The sequence below is a fragment of the Hypanus sabinus genome, chromosome 6, assembly GCF_030144855.1.
Source record: "Hypanus sabinus isolate sHypSab1 chromosome 6, sHypSab1.hap1, whole genome shotgun sequence".
NCBI lineage: Eukaryota > Metazoa > Chordata > Chondrichthyes > Myliobatiformes > Dasyatidae > Hypanus > Hypanus sabinus.
In genome coordinates, this window is record NC_082711.1 from 13,490,248 (window position 1) to 13,511,495 (window position 21,248).

General features: G+C 46.9%; 1 protein-coding gene across 1 annotated transcript in view; it reads left to right on the forward strand.

Annotated features, from left to right (window-relative positions):
- LOC132395316 (pituitary adenylate cyclase-activating polypeptide type I receptor-like) overlaps positions 1-21,248 on the forward strand; it is a 140,403-nt gene that overhangs the window by 30,062 nt on the left and 89,093 nt on the right. Inside the window, exons 3-4 of the mRNA XM_059971730.1 lie at positions 17,525-17,632; positions 18,857-18,966. Of these exons, the coding sequence (XP_059827713.1) occupies positions 17,525-17,632; positions 18,857-18,966 (218 nt within the window). The remainder of the gene's footprint in view (positions 1-17,524; positions 17,633-18,856; positions 18,967-21,248) is intronic.

The window sequence follows — 21,248 nt, forward strand, 5'->3', positions numbered from 1 at the left end:
TGGGAAATGATGGTGGTGGTCGGGGGTGTGGAGGGGATAGTTAGTGGGTGGAGGTGTTGATCAGCTGTGCTTCTTGGGGAAAGTAACCATTTTTCAGCCTGGTGGCCCTGGCGTGGATATTACGTAGTCTCTCCCTGCTGGGAGTGGTATAAGCAGACCACGAGCATGGTGGGTGGGACCCTCGCTGACCCTTTTCCGGTACCCTCCTATACACACTCAAGGCCCACTTTATTACGTACACCTGTATACCTGCTCGTTAATGCAAATATCTGATCGGCCAATCAATGGCAGCAACATCAGTGCATAAAAGCATGCGGACATGGTCAAGAGGTTCAGTTGTTGTTCAGACCAAACATCAGAATGGGGAAGAGATGTGATGCAAGCGACTTTGACCGTGCAATAATTGTTGGTGCCAGATGGGGTGGTTTGAGTATCTCAGAAACTGCTGATCTCCTGGGATTTTCACACACAATAATCTCTAGAGTTTACAGGGAACGGTGTGAAAAACAAAAAACATCCAGTGAGCAGCAGTTCTGTGGGTGAAAACGCCTCGTTAATGAGAGGGGTCAGAGGAGAACGGCCAGACTGGTTCAGGCTGACAGGAAGGTGACAGTAACTCAGGTAACCACAGGTTACAGTGGTGGCGTGCAGAAGAACATCTCTGAATGCACATGTTGAACCTTCAAGCAGAAGGCCACAGGCAAATGCTCAATGTGCATGTTATTAGGTACAAGAGGTACCTGAGTGTCTGTGTCCTTGCTGGTGCATTGTACAGTTTGAACTACCCAGCGTATAGCCCTCATGTTAACACAATATTTTGAATACTACTGTTCACAGTAATGAGGTATTGTGTAATATCCAAAAGCAAAATTAATTAGAAGGATGGAGAGTTAATTGAATAGCATCAAACAATCAGGAAAATCTGCCTTTTCAGCACCATCCAGCCATGAGCTCTTGGCTGTCTGCTTTGGTCAGTATTGAAGGGAGCACCTGAACTGTGGTTTTGTAGATGCTGGAAATCCAGAGCTATGCACACAGAATGCTGGAGGAACTCAGCAGGTCAGGCAGAGTCTATGGAAATGAATAAACAGTCGACACTTCAGACCGAGACCCTTCTTCAGGACTGGAAAGGCGGGGAAAAGACACCAGAATAAGAAGGTGGGGGAGGGGAACGAGGACAAGCTAGAAGGTGATCGGTGAAGTCAGCGGGGTGGGGGAGGAAGTACGAAGTAGGGAGATGATAGGTGGAAAAGGGAAAGGGCTGAAGAAGGAGCAATCTGATGGGAGAGGAGAGACCTGCTCCTACCTATCACTTCCCCAGGATTCCCTCCTCCTTCCCGTTCTTCCATGGCCCACTCACCTCTCCTATTTGCAATGTATTTCTGTCACAAAACAGCGAATTTCATGACATATGTCAGTGATATTAAACCAGATCCAATGAGGAAGTTGAGGATTCAGTTGCAGAGGGAGACACAGAGGCCCAGGTTTAGAAGCTTGGTGATTAATACTGAGGTTTTTGTATCTTCCGCCCAAACGGAGAGGGGAGAAGGTGGAGAGAATGGTGGGGCTGGGTGGACTCTTGGACTATATTGGCTGCTTTGGGTTCATTCTACAACCAAGCTCGGTGTGACGTTACCACATATATCTCATCCCAATCTTCCTTCTCTCACTCTGAGCCTACCCCCACGAGCTTTAGACCTTCATTCCCTGGGGACTTTGCATTTATTCTGGGGACAGACACAGAGTCTGTAGAACTGAGGGAAAACAGCATTGAGGTCATGGACCACATGCAGATTACAGAGGAGAAGATGTTTGCTGTCTTGAGGCAAATTAGGCTGGATAAATCCCCAGGACCTGACAGGCTGATCTCACTGAACCTGTGGGAGGCAAGAGCAGAAATTACAGGAGGCCTCGCGGATATATTTAAATCATCCCTTGCCACAGGAAAGGTAACCAGAGGGTTGGAGAGTAGCCAAGGTTGTTCTGCTGTTCGAGAAAGGCTCTGTGAATAAACCACAAAATTAGAGGCTGGTTAGCCTGTCGTCAGTGGTGGGTAAGCCATTGGAAGGTATTGTCAGGTACAGGATGTATAGGTATTTGTAAAGACAGCGACTGATTACAGAGTGGCTTTGTGCATGCTAAGTTGTATCTAACCTGAGGGGGAGCTTCTCCACTCAGAGGCTGGTGAGAGTGTGGAACGAGCTGCCAGTGGAAGTGGTAGATGTGGGTTTGATTTCAACACTTAATGAAAGTTTGGATAAGTACTTGGATGGGAGGGGTATGGAGGACCATGGTCCAGCTGTGGGTCAACGCAACTGGGCAGACTAACAGTTCAGCACAGACTAGAAGGGCCAAAGGGCCTGTTTCTCTACTGTAGAGCTGTATGACTCCGTGAATCTGTGACACACACTCAGTGTTTCAGGAACAGCTTCTTCCCCACCACCATCAGATTTCTGAATGGACAAAGAGGCCATGTACACTGCCTCACTTTTTCATGTTTCGCCCTCTTTTGCACTACCTAATTAATTTACGTATAAATAAAAACCACTCTTAGCAATGGGTGAGGTGCCAGAGGACTGGGGGAGTGCTAGGGACAGGGGGATGATGCCGCTGCAGGGACTCCCAACCCTGAGACATCAGGCAAGGTCATTTGATTCCAAGCAATTGGTAATTGGTTTATGGATCATTACAGAATGTCTCTCTGGTGCTTCCCCTCTCCCACCTCACTCCCTTCCCCTTTTCCCAACCATGACTCCCCTCTCCCTGCCCCCTTCCCACTCTCAGTCCACAACAGAAACCCAGAATCAGGCTTATCATCACACACGTGTCATGAAATTTGTATTTTTTGTGGCAGCAATACAGTGCAATATATAAAATTACTACAGCGCTGTGCAAAAGTCTTAGCTCTATGTATGTGCCTAAGACTTTTGCACATTACTGTATATATGTTGTTTATTGTAATTTGCATATTTTTTGTTATGTTTTGCAATGTACTGCTGCTGCAAAACAACAAATTTTATGGCACATGCCAGTGATATTAAACCTGATTCTGAGTCTGAACCTATTAATGCCCCTCGAGATTTTGTAAACCCCTCAATCTGCTTCAGGGGTAGAATGGCTCTTACTGCAGTAATAAATTTTGAAATGAAAACTGCAACACCAATACGCTGAGGAATTTCCAGGCAGCATCTTTATCAGCTCAGAGACCAAAGTGAATGCCCTCCAATATCAAAGCATGAAGATGACACTCTCTGTAACTGAGTTATCACTATAACCATATCAGCATCTCATAGATAATGACACTCATGTAATTCAATTAATAAGCTGGGAGGAAACAGCCATCCCAAACAATTACACTCACAGTGATTAATTCCGATGAAAACACAGGCCGCATCTCTACTGATTCCTTCACACGCTAACCAGTGTAACCGTCCTGCCAGATTGATTAGCGCGGATAGTGGTTAGCGTAACACAAAGGCAGTGCCACTGACCTGAGCTTGATTCCCGCTGCTCTCTGTAAGGACCCTACCTTCTCCCCATGACCGTGTGGGTTTCCTCCGCGTGCTCCAGTTTCCTCCCACAGTCCGAGGACGTACGGATTAGGGCTAGTGAGTCGTGGGCGTGCTACGTCGATGCCGGAAGCATACCGGCCCTTTCACAGTCTGATTCGATGTTTCAATGGACACGTGACAACTATGAAAATTCACGTACCTTTCAAAGCTAAAGGGTAAAGGTGGCATGGTGGCAACCACTACCACAGCATCAGTGACCCTGATTCAACTCTGCTGTGGCCTCAAGGGTTCCCTCCGGGTGCTCCGGTTTCCTCCCAAGACCCATGGGTTAGTAGGTGTGGTGAACTACGTGTGCCTGTCTGGACACGCCCCCTGCTGACTGCTCCTGTGGCTCCTCCCACAGGCCCCTGTATAAATGCGATCTGAGGCCTGATGCTCGGCCTCAGTCTCCAGGACGTAGTATGATGGTCACTCACTTCTGGTTCCTTCTTCCAGTCAATAAAAGCCGATATCTCGCCTTCCGTCTCAGAGTGAGTTATTGATGGTACATCAGTAGGTTAATAGGTCACATGGGTATAATTAGGCCAGAAGGGCCTGTTACCTTGCTGTATCTCTGAATACATAAATAAATTGGGAAATCTGAAATTAATGCAAAAAAGATTGCTGGAAACACTTGGCAGGTTAGGTAGCGTCTGTGGACAAGCAATCAGAATTAACGTTGAACGTCAGCGGTCGGACACGCACTGTCTGAAACGTCAACTCTCTTTCTATGCTCCGTATTGATCATAGTGCCAAGTTAAGTTAATCCCATCTGTCTGTACATGCTGTTGGAGGAACAAACCGAAAGATCACACCGAGTTGGTGTTTGAAATAACAGGAGTTTGTTTTTTAAGAACCTATTAACCTTTTCTTTAAATATACCCAATGATTTGGTCTCCTCGGCCATCTGGGGCAATGAGTTCCACAGATTCCCCAACCTCTGCCTGAAGAAATTCCTCCTCATCTCTGTTTTAAAGGAATGTCCTTCTGGTCTGAGGTTGCACCAGTCCCACCTCCCAGTACTTGGTCTATGGCCTTCTCTGCCTAATCAATTCTGTCATCACCATTAACTGGACTGAATGCCCACACTCGAACCTCAAACACACTTTATCTACTTCAAACTTCAAAGTACATTTATTATCAAAGCAAGCATGCAGTGTACAAAACTGAGATGTCTGCCCGCAGACAGCCGTGAAACAAAGAAACACCGCGTTCAAAGAGAAATATTTAATACAAAACGTGCGAGAAAAGAAAGAATTGCACACACACAGCAACGAGCGAGCGAATAGCAGACAGAATATCAAACATCAAACCACAGGGTCCTTCAGGCTGTCTGGGAATATCCAGAGCAGTTCAGTTCAATTCAGTGCTGTGTCATTCTCGGACAGCAGGCCGCAGAGCTGGTCAGAAAGCCGGGGGGAGCTGTCTTCTTGAACAATTGCCGGAAGAGCCCCGATCAAAGTTGCACAAAATAGCAATAAAATAGGAGTAACCAGAAACCAGAGACACATATAACATGAACGAACTGCAGAGTCCTCTAAAATGAGCCTGGTGCACAAACGGCGCCAATCTAACCTTGCCCAAGACTGAAGACTCAAACGCTTCCCCCTGGCAGCATCATGTGAGAGGGAGACAGGGAGACAACACTGATCTTGGACACAAGGTGAGCAGCCTGGCCTCTGTTACCACACTGTCCTGAAGTATGAACAAAAAAAAATGCTATTTCTTTACAGAAATTGACAAGAGGATACAGAATTTGACCAATTGGAAACCTGTTTTATTTACTTAAGAGATACGGTGTTGCTCAGAGGCCTGTCCAGCCTGGTGAGCTTGCCTGTGCAATTACACCCATGTGACTAATTAACCCACTAGCCAGTAGATCTTTGGAAAGCGGGAGAAAACTCCAGTTCAAAACGGTAGTCGACTATTGAAAGGCCTAGATAGAGGGGATGTGGAGAGAATATTCCCGATAGTGGGAGAGTCTAGGACCAGAGAATAGTGTGACATCCCTTTAGAACAGAGATGAGAGGGAATTTCTTTATCCAGAGGCTGCTAAATCTGTGGGATTGGCTGTGGAGGCCAAGTCACTGGGCATATTTAAAGCAGAGATTGATAGATTCTTGATTAGTCAGGGTAGGAGAATGGAGTTCAGAGGGAAAGTAAATCAGCTATGATAAAATGGGCAGAATTGTGTAACTATGCTCCGATGTCTCACTGTCTTATGGAAACTGGAGTTCCCAGAGGAAACCCATGTGGTCACGGGGAGAATATGCAAATTCCTTATTTGAACGCAGGTTGCTGGCACTGTTAACCACGCTATTGCCGCGATGCCCATACAGTGTAGCGGTTGGCGTAACCCTTGCCTTGCAACAACTTCCACAATTCATCTGGACACCTCCTAAGTGGCGTCAGTATCTCTGTTTCCACCACACTCTCTCTCCAACAGTGTCCTCACCACTCTCTGGGTGAAGGCTGTCCCCCTCAGATCCCATCTAAACCTCTTCCATTTCACCTGTGATTGCAAAACTCTTTCGGACAAAGACGATGTAAGTTGCCACAGGCCTGTTGCCCTTGTTGATGGAGGGGCAGTCGACATGGGAGCTGTGTAGCCTCGGTTGTAACAAGGTCTAGGCCTCAAACCGTGGCCTTGCCTGCTGCCGCAGGCCAGGTGACGCATGACTGAGCTTGGCTGGAGCCTGGCTTCGCCAGTTGGTGTTTGAGCAGTGGAACATCAGGCTAGATTGCATGTGTCTGTACACTGCCGGGAGACTGCACCATCGACTGTTGGACATTGTTGCTCAGAGACTTGGACTAACCATGTCTTTTTTTTTGAGTGAATATGCTTCTTTGAATGTGTTACTCCTGTGAAAGTTTACTTGCTATTTCGTATTTTTTGCACCTTGGCCCCAGAAGAACATTGTCTAATTCAGCTGTGTCTATGTATGGTTTGAAAGATAATTAAACATGATTTGATTTGACTTTACCCCTTATCCTAAATTTGGGTCCCCTAAGTTTTATTCACCTAAAGTCATTAAATATCACAGAGGTAAACCCTTTAGCCCAACCACACTGTCTACATGAGCTAGTCTTGGTGGCCCTCATTTGGGCCATATTTTTCTAAATCTCTCCTCTCCAGGTATGTGTATAAATGTCTTTTAACTGTCAAAATTTTACCCACGTCCAGCAGCTCATCTGGCAACTTTTTCCAGATACCCACAAATCTCTGTGAAAGAGTTGCCCTTCAGGTCCCCTTTAACTATTTCCCCTCTCACCTTGAACCGATGCCCTCTAGTTTTAGACTCACCCTACTCAGGGGAAAGACCGACCATCCCGTTATATTGTGCTCTTCATAGTTTTAAAAACACCTATATGTTCAAAGTTCAAAATAAATTGATTATCAATGTCACCATATACAGACCTGAGATTTATTTTCTTGTGGGCATTCACAGTAAATACAAAGAAACAAAACAAAATAAGAAAATCATAAATAAGGGATAAATATCCGGAACGTGAGATGAAGAGTCCCTGAAAGAGCCCTAGGTTGTGCTAACAGTTCAGTGTAGGGGTAAGTGAAGTTTTCCCCTCTGCTTCAGGAGCCTGGTGGTTGAGGGGTAATAACTTGAGGTGTTATAAGGCACTGGGGAGGCCTCACTTGGAGTGTTGTGAGCAATTTTGTGGGCCCTGTATCTAGGAAAGGATGTACTGACAATGGAGAGGTTCAAATGATGTTCCGGAAAATTATTCAGGGAACAAAAGGATTGACATATGAGGAGTGTTTGATGGCTCTGGGCCTGTACTCACTGGGATTCCGAAGAATGGGGGGGTGGAGTTCTCATATTGAATGTTCCGGCTTACAATAACGTTGGCGATGCACAGCAATGACTTGCTGGCGCAGGAACAGCGATTAATTACTGCATCGCTCACACTTTTTGCACCGCCTGTATAACCTGGCATTTTTGTGGTGCGAAAGTCTCAAAGGAACAGGACGGTTCTGGTGTGGCGCATACGGGCCGAAATGAAGCGGCAGAGCCCCGGTCTGAGAGACACGCAAAATGCTCAGCGGGTCAGGCAGTGTCTGAGGAAGGAAATGGACGGTTGTCCCTGGTTTCAGGTTGGGCCTCTTCACCTGGCATCATAGATGTCTCCCAAAATCCCTGAGTTCTCCCAGCTCTGCATTGTCAATCTCCGGTTTCAGTCTCAAGGTTCAGAGTGATGTGGGCCTAATGCAGGCAAATGGGACAAGCTTAGGTGGGCACGTTGGTTGGCATGGGCCAGATGGGCTGAAGGGCCTGTCAGTGTGCCGTATGACACTAAGATCAGCATAATTAATCTTTCTAGTGACATGTATGGCTGTATTTACAGAGAAAGCACAGAGGTACTTGTTTCTAATTTATATTTTCTGCCAACTGCTCTGTTAAATATAGAACAAGACACAAAGGTTGCCGTGGAGATCCAGTCCGTTTCTCTAAAGCTTTCTTAAAGAACATAACCACAGTTGTTGGCCGTAATTAGAGTGAAGACAGAGTGAACGATGAAAGGAAGATTAAGTCCACTCAGTAAAGTACAGTGTGCTAGGTTCGATTAAGCACCTACAGCTCAGGGACCATCCATGCTAGGGGCTCTGATGCTGGACAAGCTTCTCAGATTAAAAGGGTATGCTGTTAATCGGAATTGGATAATTATTGTCACACGTACTGAGATACTGTGAAAAGCTTGTCTTGCATGCTGTTCGTACAAATCAAATCATTACACAGTGCATTGAGATAGACCAAAGTAAAAAAAAACACACAGAACGCAGAATGAAGTGTAACAGCTACAGAGAAAGTGCAGTGCAGGCAGAAGCCAAGGTACAAACCAGAATGAAGCATTGGGCCCCATATCTAAGAAAGGATGTGCTGGCATTGGAGAGGGTCCAGAGGAGGTTCACGAGAGTGATCCTGGGAATGAAAGGGTTAATGTACAAGGAGTGTTTGATGGCTCTGGGCCTGTACTTGCTGGAGTTTAGAAGAATGGGGTCTCATTGAAACCAATCAAATACTGAAAAGCCTTGACAGAGGGGACAGGCAAGGGATGTTTCCTGTAGAGAGGAGCCAAAGGCCAGAGGCAATAGCCTCGGAATAGAGGGACACCCTTTGCAGCACAGCTGAGGAGGAATTTCTTTAGCTGGAGGGTGGTGGATCTGTTTAAAGTTGGTAGGTTCTTCATTAGTCAAAGTGTCAAAGGTGGCAGGGAGAAGGCAGAAGAATGGGGTTGAGAGAGGTAATAAATCAGCCATAATGGAATGTTGAAGCAAAGTCAATGGGCTGAATGGCCTAGCTCTGTTTCTAAAACTGAAGTGGTCAATCCCAGACAGAGTGTTATTGAATCTCCTCTGCACCCTCTCCAATACAATCACATCCCCAAGTATAAAGTGTAGCACTCAAGTGACTGAATAGCGTCTCTCAATAGAAATAAAGACACATTAAGTATGATATTCAGAAGATCAAAAGGCTGATTTCATTGTGATGCATTAAAAGGTATCAAGTCTTTATTTAAATTCAGTTATTGAAGTTTCCCTGTTCTTGACACACTTAGCAGTCTCTGGGAGAAAATGTTTAACTGAAGAATTGAATGTGTGGGAGAGCACTTCACCTCCTGGCTGGTGTCCTCTTCATACCAACTCAATCGCTCAATATTTGTCTGTAAAACGGGAACAGACTGTTCACTGCTCTCAGATAATAACAGCAAGGAGAGAAAGACGAGGTAGAGCTAATGATTGGCAAAGTCACGTTTATTGTTGGATGCACAATGGAAAGCGTGCTTGCTGCAACAGCAGAGCACCACAGCACACTGGCAGGCCCTTCAGCCCATCTAGCTTTGTGCTGGGCTGGCTTTCTGCCTAGACCTTTCTATCCACTCCTGGTCCTTCGTTCTCCAGACACTTCCCGTCCACATATTTAAATATTGCATTCGAACCTGCATCAGGCACACCCGCTGGCAGCTCGTTCCACACTCCCACCCCCCTCTGAGGGACGAGGATCTGGCTCAGTTTAACTTTTCACCCTTGACCCATGACCTCTACTTCTAGTCTCATCCAACCAGAGGCAAGCATTCACCCAGTCTCTACTCCACTAGAATTCCATATACCTCTATTCGATCACTCCTCGTTGAGACACAACAGTCACAAAAAGAACATAAATTATACAATATTATACAAGAAAGAGTACAATTAGAGCAGAGAAAGTCTATGGTGTTGCTATGCTGAGGTAGTGACTCAGAATCAGGTTTATTATCACTGACATATGTTGTGAAATTTGTTTTGTGACAGCAACACACTGCAAGACATAAAAATATTATAAATTACAGTTCAAATAAATAAATAGACTGTGTAAATGACTAACAATGAGATGTTGTTAATGAGTTTGTGGCCTGTTCAAAAATTCGATAGTGGAGGGAAAATAATCTGGTCTTAAAACGTCAAGTGTCTCTTTGGGCTCCTGGCCCACCTCCCTGATGGTAGTAATGAGGAGAGAGTGGAGAGAATTGAGGAGAGGGTGGAGAGTAATGAGGAGAGGGTGGAGAGAATTGAGGAGAGGGTGGAGAGTAATGAGGAGAGGGTTGAGAGTAATGAGGAGAGTGCCAGGCCCACCTCCCTGATGGTAGTAATGAGGAGAGGGCGGAGAGTAATGAGGAGAGGGTTGAGAGAATTGAGGAGAGGGCGGAGAGTAATGAGTAGAGGATGGAGAGTAATGAGGAGAGGATTGAGAGAATTGAGGAGAGGGCGGAGAGTAATGAGGAGAGGGCGGAGAGTAATGAGGAGAGGGTGGAGAGAAATGAGGAGAGGGTGGAGAGAATTGAGGAGAGGGTGGAGAGTATTGAGGAGAGAGCCAGGCCCACCTCCCTGATGGTAGTAATGAGGAGAGGGCGGAGAGTAATGAGGAGAGGGTTGAGAGAATTGAGGAGAGGGTGGAGAGTAATGAGGAGAGGGCGGAGAGTAATGAGGAGAGGGTGGAGAGAATTGAGGAGAGGGTGGAGAGTATTGAGGAGAGAGCCAGGCCCACCTCCCTGATGGTAGTAATGAGGAGAGGGTGGAGAGTAATGAGGAGAGGGTGGAGAGTAATGAGGAGAGGGTGGAGAGAATTGAGGAGAGGGTGGAGAGTAATGAGGAGAGGGTGGAGAGTAATGAGGAGAGGGTGGAGAGAATTGAGGAGAGGGTGGAGAGGAGGAGAGGGTGGAGAGTAATGAGGAGAGGGTGGAGAGAATTGAGGAGAGGGTGGAGAGTAATGAGGAGAGGGTGGAGAGAATTGAGGAGAGGGTGGAGAGTAGTGAGGAGAGGGTTGAGAGTAATGAGGAGAGGGTGGAGAGAATTGAGGAGAGGGTGGAGAGTAATGAGTAGAGGGTAGAGAGAATTGAGGAGAGGGTGGAGAGTAATGAGTAGAGGGTGGAGAGAATTGAGGAGAGGGTGGAGAGTAATGAGGAGAGGGTGGAGAGAATTGAGGAAAGGGCGGAGAGTAATGAGGAGAGGGTGGAGAGTAATGAGTAGAGGGTGGAGAGAATTGAGGAGAGGGTGGAGAGTAATGAGGAGAGGGTGGAGAGAATTGAGGAAAGGGCGGAGAGTAATGAGGAGAGGGTGGAGAATAATGAGGAGAGGGTGGAGAGTAATGAGGAGAGGGTTGAGAGTAATGAGGAGAGGGTTGAGAGAATTGAGGAGAGGGTGGAGAGTAATGAGGAGAGGGTTGAGAGAATTGAGGAGAGGGTGGAGAGTAATGAGGAGAGGGTTGAGAGTAATGAGGAGAGGGCGGAGAGTAATGAGGAGAGGGTGGAGAGTAATGAGGAGAGGGTGGAGAGTAATGAGGAGAGTGCCAGGCCCACCTCCCTGATGGTAGTAATGAGGAGAGGGCGGAGAGTAATGAGGAGAGGGCGGAGAGTAATGAGGAGAGGGCGGAGAGTATTGAGGAGAGGGCGGAGAGTATTGAGGAGAGGGCGGAGAGTAATGAGGAGAGGGCGGAGAGTATTGAGGAGAGGGTGGAGAGTATTGAGGAGAGGGCGGAGAGTATTGAGGAGAGGGTGGAGAGTAATGAGGAGAGGGTGGAGAGTAATGAGGAGAGGGCGGAGAGTATTGAGGAGAGGGTGGAGAGAATTGAGGAGAGGGTGGAGAGTATTGAGGAGAGGGCGGAGAGTATTGAGGAGAGGGTGGAGAGTATTGAGGAGAGGGCGGAGAGTATTGAGGAGAGGGCGGAGAGTATTGAGGAGAGGGCGGAGAGTAATGAGGAGAGGGTGGAGAGTAATGAGGAGAGGGCGGAGAGTAATGAGGAGAGGGTGGAGAGTATTGAGGAGAGGGTGGAGAGTAATGAGGAGAGAGCCAGGCCCACCTCCCTGATGGTATTAATAAGGAGAGGGTGTGTCCTGCGTATTGTAGGTCCTGAATGATAATTGCTCTGACAAAATAAAGTCATCTTGGGATAAACCAATCCTCTGCACCAATCCACCTGCTGTGGATCCAAGGTACTTTTGGTAGAACTGACTATTTGTCAATGTCGAGTTTACTGACAATGTGTAGTGGGGAGTACATTGACTGGCTGCATCACAGTCTGGTGTGGAAACACCACTGTCTTTGAACAGAAAAACCTACGAATAGTAGTGGATTTGGCCCTGTCCATCATGGGTAAAGCCTTCCCAACGACTGAGCATATCTACACAAAACGATGTCGCAGGAAAGCAGCATCCATCATCAGGGGTCTCCACCCAGGCCCTGCTCTCTCCTCGCTGCTGCCATCAGGAGGGTGGTACAGGAGCCTTCGGACCCACACCACCAGGTTCAGGAACAATTATTACCCCTCAATCATCAGGAAGGAGGTACAGGAGCCTTCGGACCCACACCACCAGGTTCAGGAACAGTTATTACCCCTCAACCATCGGGAAGGAGGTACAGGAGCCTTCGGACCCACACCACCAGGTTCAGGAACAGTTATTACCCCTCAACCATCGGGAAGGAGGTACAGGAGCCTTCGGACCCACACCACCAGGTTCAGGAACAGTTATTACCCCTCAACCATCGGGAAGGAGGTACAGGAGCCTTCGGACCCACACCACCAGGTTCAGGAACAGTTATTACCCCTCAACCATCGGGAAGGAGGTACAGGAGCCTCAGGACCCACACCACCAGGTTCAGGAACAGTTACTACCGCTCAACCATCAGGCTCCTGAACCAGAGGGGATAACTTCACTCAACTTCACTTGTCCCATTATTGAAATGTTCCCACAACCTACGGACTCACTTTCAAGAACTCTTCATCTCATGTTCTTGATGTTTTTTGCTGATTTATTTATTATTATTGTTTCTTCTTTTTGTATTTGCACAGTTTGTTGGCTGTACTGTGGTTGAACACCCTAGTTGGGCACTCTCTCGTGGATTCTGTTATGGTTATTCTATAGATTTACTGAGAAAAGGAAACTCAGGGCTGTTGGTGGTGACACTTATGTGTTTGTACTTTGAACTCAAAGCCAAGTTTATTGTCACGTGCACAAGTCCGTGTGTGTACAGGTACAGTGAAAAACTTCCCTGCAGCAGCAGAACAGCAGACACAGGACAGTTACAAGGAAAAGAAGTGAGGCCTTCTGTTAGTTGCGGTTGACCGTGCTGCCCAGGTACACAGGCCAGTTTGGAGAGCGAGCTGTTGTCCGTGTAGCAAGCTCCCCCTCTCCACGGAGTTCATGAACCCAAAGGAACGGCAGAGATCGATACAGTCTGGTACCAGCGACATGGCAGGAGTTGCCAGTCAGCATTGAACTCCGTATAGGACCGCCTCAGGGACTCCAGCTCTGGATTTTTCCCCTGGGGTTTACTCCCGAAGCCTTCCCCATGAGCGGGTCTTGCCGCAGAGCAGTGGAGGTTTGAGATCAGAGTTTTCCTTCTCCCAGATGAGCTGGCAACCACGGCTGGTGAGCCCCATCTGCCCAAAGCGACTGGCTTTAAGGCATCAGTGACCAAACTTTGCCCCTTCTCCTGTCAGTAGAAATGGTTCTGTCGGGCTTAGAAGCTAAGCCAGATGTGAAGATGAGGAGTTAGGCTTGGTTTGAGGCACACACTATTGGCAGCATCTAATGGGTAGTGGGAGCTTGTCCCCATTACCCCCCACCCCCCATCTATAACAACCGTAAGAGTGGTCACAGTGTTGCTAATGAGAGGGGTTAGGGTTTTGCAGTTTGGTTCAAGTGGTTGACGTGAAGAATACAGAACATAGAACATCACAGTACAGACCCTTCGGCCCATGACGTTCTGCTGACTTTTTAACCTACGCTGAAGATCAAAGTACTCGCCCCCAACCCCTTATATAGTACTCCATTTTACTCCAATCCATGTGCCTCTCTAAGAGTTTCTTAAATGCCCCAAATACCACCACACTGACAGGGTATTCCACACACTCACCATTCTCTGTGTAAAGAACTTATTTCTGACAGCCCCCCCCCCCCCCCTTACCCTTTCCTCCAATCACACTAAAAGTATGTACCTTTGTATTAGCCATTCCTGCTTTAGGAAAAAGTCATTGGCTATCCACTTGATCAATGCCTCTTATCCAAGTCACCTCTTATAGACAGTAGACAGTATGTGCAGGAGTGGGCCATTCGGCCCTTCTAGCCAGCACCGCCATTCACTGTGATCATGGCTGATCATACACAATCGGTACCCCGTTTCTGCCCTCTCCCCATATCCCTTGACCCCGCTATCTATAAGAGCTCTATCTAACTCTCTCTTGAATGCATCCAGAGACTTGAACTCCACTGCCTTCTGGAGCAGAGCATTCCACATATCCACCACTCTCTGGGTGAAAAAGTTTTTCTGCATCTCTGTTCTAAATGGCCTACCCCTTATTCTTAAACTGTGGCCTCTAGTTCTGGACTCACACATCAGCGGGAACATGCTTCCTGCCTCCAGCGTGTCCAATCCCTTAATAATCTTATATGTTTCAATCAGATCCCCTCTCATCCTTCTAAATTCCAGTGTATACAAGCCCAGTCGCTCCAATCTTTCAACATATGACAGTCCCGCCATTCCGGGAATTAACCTTGTGAACCTACGCTGCACTCCCTCAATAGCAAGAATGTCCTTCCTCAAATTTGGAGACCAAAACTGCACACAATACTCCAGGTGGGGTCTCACCAGGACCCTGTACAGCTGCAGAAGGACCTCTTTACTCCTATACTCAATTCCTCTTGTTATAAAAGCCAGCATGCCATTAGCTTTCTTCACTGCCTGCTGTACCTGTATGCTTGCTTTCATTGACTGATGTACAAGAACACCTAGATCTCATTGTACTTCCCCTTTTCCTAACTTGACTCCATTTAGATAGTAATCTGCCTTCCTGTTCTTGCCACCAAAGTGGATAACCTCACATTTATCCACATTAAACTGCATCTGCCATACATTTGCCCACTCACCCAACCTGTCCAAGTCACCCTGCATTTTTATAACATCCTCCTGACATTTCACACTGCCACCCAGCTTTGTGTCATCAGCAAATTTGCTAATGTTACTTTTGATCCCTTCATCTAAATCATTAATGTACATTGTAAACAGCTGTGGTCCCAGCACCGAACCTTGTGGTACCCCACTATTCACAGCCTGCCATTCCGAAAGGGACCCGTTAATCACTACTCTTTGTTTCCTGTCAGCCAGCCAATTTTCAATCCATGTCAGTACTCTGCCCCCAGTACCATGTGCCCTAATTTTGCCCACTAATCTCCTATGTAGGACTTTATCAAAAGCTTTCTGGAAGTCCAGGTACACTACATCCACTGGCTCTCCCTTGTCCATTTTCATAGTTACATCCTCAAAAAACTCCAGAAGATTAGTCAAGCATGATTTTCCCTTCATAAATCCATGCTGACTCGGACTGATCTTTCTACTGCTATCCAAATGTGTCATAATTTCCTCTTTTATAATTGACTTCAGCATCTTTCCCACCACTGACGTCAAGCTAACCGGTCGAAAATTCCGTTTTCTCTCTCCTTCCTTTCTTGAAAAGTGGGACAACATTAGCTACCCTGCAATCAGCAGGAACTGTTCCTGAATCTATAGAACATTGGAAAATGATTACCAATGCGTCCACCATTTCTAGAGCCACCTCTTTATGTACCCTGGGATGCAGACCATCAGGTCTCGGGGACTTATCAGCCTTCAGACTCCACAGTCTATCCAACACCGTTTCTTACCTAATATAAATTTCCTTCAGTTCATCCTTTACCCTAGTTCCTTTGGCCACTATTACAGCTGGGGGATTGTTTGTGCCTTCCCTAGTGAAGACAGATCCAAATTACCTGTTCAACTCATCTGCCATTTCCTTGTTCCCCATAATAAATTCACCCGTTTCTGTCTTCAATGGCCCAATTTTGGTCTTAACTATTTTTTTGCTATTCACATACTTTAAGAAGCTTTTACTATCCTCCTTTATATTCTTGGCTAGTTTACCTTTGTACCGCATTTTTTCTTGGCGTTTTGCCTTTTTTGTTATCTTCTGTTTTCTTTAAAAGCTTCCCAGTCCTCTGGTTTCCCACTCTTATCCTCCTTCCCTCCACAGAGAAAAGCCCTAACTCTCTCAACCTAAGAATATAGTATTAATGGTAAGACTCTTGGCAGTGTGGAGGATCAGAGGGATCTTGGGGTCTGAGTCCATAGGACACTCAAAGCAGCTGCACATGTTGACTCTGTGGTTAAGAAGGTGTACGGTGTATTGGCCTTCAATCGTGGAATTGAATTTAGCAGCCAAGAGGTAACGTTGCAGCTATATCGGACCCTGGTCAGACCCCACTTGGAGTACTGTGCTCAGTTTTGGTTGCCTCACTACAGGAAGGATATGGAAACCATAGAAGGGGTGCAGAGGAGATTTGCAAGGACGTTGTCTGGATTGGGGAGCATGCCTTATGAGAATAGGTTGAGTGAACTTGGCCTTTTCACCTTGGAGTGATGGAGGATGAGAGGTGACTTGATAGAGGTGTATAAGGTGATGAGAGGCATTGATCCTGTGGATAGTCAGAGGCTTTTTCCCAGGGCTGAAATGGTTGTCACAAGAGGACACAGGTTGAAGGTGCTGGGGAGTTGGTACAGAGGAGATATCAGGGGTAAGTTTTTTACTCAGAGAGTGGTGAGTGCGTGGAATGGGCTGCTGGCAACGGTGATGGAGGAGAATACGATAGGGTCTTTTAAGAGACTCCTGGATGGATACATGGAGCTTAGAAAAATAGAGGGCTATGGGTAACCCTAGGTAGTTCTAAGGTAGGGACATGTTCAGCACAGCATGTTCGGTGGGGAGCTTTAATAATGACGTTGCTTTCTTGAGGCAGCACCTCCTGTAGATACTAGCGATGGTGGGGAGTGGATGTGGTGAGTTTACTACTTTCTACCGTTGTGTTCTTGTGTTGTCCATTCAACCGGACCTTGAGAGAACCAGTCAGGACTTTCAACAGTACATCTGTAGAAGTTTGTCGGAGTGTTCAGTAACAAGCTGAACCTTAACATCCTAAGAAGGTGAGGACATTGTGCTTCCTTGTGGTTACCTGAACACGCTTGGCCTAGACAGGTTACCCGATACGTTACTCCCAGGAACAATCCCAACTAGAGTTCATTTGCACTACAGCCCAACATTCCGCCTGCGTTTGACCAGTCCCCCTCACTACCATCAGGCAGGAGATGCAGGAGTCTAGGGTCCCACGCCACCAAGTTCAGGAACAGTTGCTGCCCCTACAACCTTCAGGCTTCATTCGCATCAGTGATGAACTGACTCCAGGGCCTGTAGACTCACTTTCAGGGACTCTGCCTTTGTTATATCTGTTTCTTCATGGAATCTATTATATTTCCTTATTTTCTTGCAAGAAAATGAATCAAAGTGTTGTGTATGGTGTACATACTTTGATAATAAATGCACTTTAAACCAGCTGATCTTTACTCCGAAGGGTGAGGGCTTGTTCTGATAACTTCCTGCTGTTTCTCTCCGCAGACTGTCCAGGAATGTGGGACAACATAACCTGCTGGCCGAATGCAGCTTTTGGTGAAGTCATTTCCGTCGCTTGCCCAGGATACTTCAGACTCATTAACACCGATAACGGTAACCCAGCGGCCCCATCTTGGGCAGTTCTTCAGACAGTGGAGTCAGCTAGATGGGTGCATTTTGCCCCCTAGAACGTGGAGTCTACAGAACATGAAGCGGTAGAGCACAGGGCAGGCCTCACGGCCCAGGACAGGGTCATTTAGGGGACTCTTAGATAGCTACATGGAGCTTAGAAAAATAAAGGGTTATGCAGAAGAGAATTTCTGGGCAGCTTCTAGAGTAGGTTACGTGGGTCGGCACAACATTGTGGGCCGAAAAGCCTGTAATGTGCTGTAGATTTTTCGATGTTCTATGTTGTGTTGAGCTAATTAACCAAACACCAAACTGAATGAATCCCTTCTATCTAATCAATAGTCAAATGCTTCCATTTTCTGAGCATCCGTGTGCCCATCCAAGGGTCTCCTGAACGCCTCTGACATCTGCCTCCACCACCACCCAGGCAGTACCCACCGGACCCGCCCAACCTTCAATGCACACCCCCTGGCGTTAGACATTTCAACCCTGGTAAACAGACACTGTCTGTCTACTCTATTTATGCCTCATAATCCCATAAACTTTTGCAGGTCTTCTCTGCAGCTCAGAGAGAACATCATAAGCTTGTCTAGTCTCTCGTTATTGAACGTGGCCTCTGCTGCAAGCCGCATCCCAGTAAGACTCCTCTGCGCCTCCTCCCTTCCTGTAGTGGAGCGGCCATAACTGAATACAGTACTCTAGAGATTCTGCAGATCCAGAGCAACACACACAGACTGTTGGGAGAACTCAGCAAGCCGGGCAGCGTCTATGGAGGGGAATAATCAGTCAACGTCTTGGGCCGAGATCCTTCGTCAGGACTGGAAAGGAAGGGGGCGGATGCTGGAATAAGAAAGTGGGTGGGAAGGGGAGGAGTACAATCAGGCAGGCAATAGCTGTGACCAGGTGGGTAGGTGAGGAAAGAGGGATGAGAAGCTGGGAGGGGTTAGGTGGAAGAGGTAAAGTGCTGAAGGAGAAGGAATCCGACAGGAGAGGATAGTGGTCCATGGAAGAAAGGGGAAGAAGGTGGTGAACCAGAGGGAGGTTCTGGGCAGTTTGTGAGGGTGAGGGAGGAGGTGGGAAGGGGTGAGACAAACACTTGGGAGAAAACTGAAATGGTGTGTATGGTGGGGGGCTGGAGGGGACAGTGGGGAGTGGTTACTTGAAGTCAGAGAATAATTCCACTTCATTTTTGTGTTGTAAACTCTCCAGATTTGGGGTTAGTCTACAGGAACTGCACATACGAAGGCTGGTCGGAAACCTTTCCCCATTACTATGAGGCATGCGGCCTTGACGAAAATATCACTGAGATTGGAGACCAGGTAACTCTGCTTGTCCCTGCAAGCTTTGCGTCTTTTAACAAAGAGTGTCTTTTCCTCAGTGGTCCCTCCTCACCGTCCGCTCCCCCCTCCCCCCAAGAACATAATAGTGGCAGCACAGAGGGTCAGCTGCTGGACAGTTCCGGGGTCCGCAGTCTGATCCTGTCTGTGTGGAGTCTGCACGTTCTCCCTGTGACCTGGGTGATCCTAAAGGCATGCAGGTTGGAGGAAACCAAATTGTAAGGGACTGAAGGACAGCTTCTAACCACTGCTATCAGACTCTTAAAAGGACATCTTGTAAGATAGAAGGTGAATCGGAATTGGAATTTGGTGCAATATTGTCATATACACTTGGAGGTCACTATACTTGGTACCTCTACCTAATAAAGTGGCCACTGAGTGTGTGTTCATGGTCTTCTGTAGCCATTCTACTTCAAGGTTTGATGTGTTGTGTGTTCACAGATGCTCTTCTGCACATGTAACGTGTGATTATTTGAGTTACTGTCACCTTCCTGTCAGTTTGAACCAGTCTGGCCGTTCTCCTCTGACCTCTCTCATTAATAAAGCACTTTCACCCACAGAACTGAATTGATTCCACAACCTACAGATTCAATACTTTCGAGGACTCTGCAACTCATGTTCTCAGAATAATTCTACTGCCGTTACAGTGTGTCCATACTGAAGACCAGAGCACTCCCCTTCCCCGCCCAACATCCATAGGATGTCAAACTTAACTCCTGAAATTAAAGGCCAAGTGATCATTTCCTTAAGTCTATGACAGAGGAAGGATAGTCTCAGAGACTGGTCTTGAAGTTAGTCTTCCCACACAGTCTCTAACCATTCATTCTCACTGGCCTGGATTATGGACAGCACTTGCTTGTGGTACTGTCTAATGAGAAGAGAGGTGACGTGACGCTCAACCAGAATGACAACTGGCTGAGTTTCCTCTGAAGTGAGTCGTGCTCCAACTCATAGTGGCCTGTCAAGAGTCAAGAACGGGACAGGTTTACGACGGGCACTTTGTTCTGGAAGTGATTCTGGGAGTGTGAGGACCTAACCTAGACACAACGTATTGATGCAGCTATGAAGAAGGCAAGTCAGCAGTTTTATTTCACTAGGAGTTTTGGTTTGTCAACTAAAGCACTCAAAAACCTACAAGTGTACCATAGAGAGCATTCTGACTAGCTGATTGGCTGATCACCATTTGGTATGGGGGGGTGGGGGGTGCTAGTGCGCAGGATCAAAGTAAGTTGTAGAAACTTGTAAAATTAGTCAGCTCCATCAGGCGTACCAGCCTCCGCAGTTTCCAAGACATCTTCAATGAGCGGTGCCTTAGGAAGGTGGAGTCCATCATTAAGGATCCCCACCACCCAGGACACGCCCTCTTCACACTGTTACTGTCAGGTAGGAGATACAGAAGCCTGAAGCACACACTCAGCGATTCAGGAACAGCTTCTTCCAATTTCTAAATGGACATTGAACCCATGAACACTACCTCACTACTTTTTTACTTCTGTTTTTTTGCACTACTTAACTATTTAATAGGAATATATATATATATACATACACACCCACACAATGTAACTCAGGTCTTGTTCTCTATATCCACTTATGTATTGCATTGTACCTCTGCCGTAAAGTTAGCATGTTTCACAACATACAGTCTGCCGGTGATATCAGATCTGATTCGGATTCCTGCTTCGTGATGCACTGCACTTCCTCTGCATAAGCCTGGTTTTGAACAAAAAGGACTCTGACCTTTGCCCAAGTCAGTTGCTCGACACTGAGAGATTGCTCACAGATGTGCCGTATGTGTTTGTAACGCAAAGAGCAATATGTGAGGGCCAGACAAGTGCTTTGCACTTCAAGTGACTTGCAGCTTGAAAAACACTCAAAGCGTGCACTGCCAAGTCGGAGCAGTGCTGATTGAGTGATGTTGGCCAACACTTGTGGACGTATTTCCACATTTGACTCAGGATCGAGTAAGTCACAAAGTTTACTGCTGACCGTGGTCTAGTTGAGGATCAGCAAGAAACGCTGGGCCAGGTAACCGTGAGGAAGAGAGTGAGCTGATTAACTTGGACCACTCTTGTGGTATAATCCAGCACATTGAGATCAGCAGGAACATAGCTCAACCAGCTCTTCTGGGTTGATCACTTGTTGCGTTGGTTCCTGATAAACGTAGAATCTCTGTACTTCATTAAATGTATAACCAAGCACAACCTTGCTGTATGTAAAGAACTTGGTATCATCTAGTTCTGCGTCCAGTACTTTGGTTAACATCT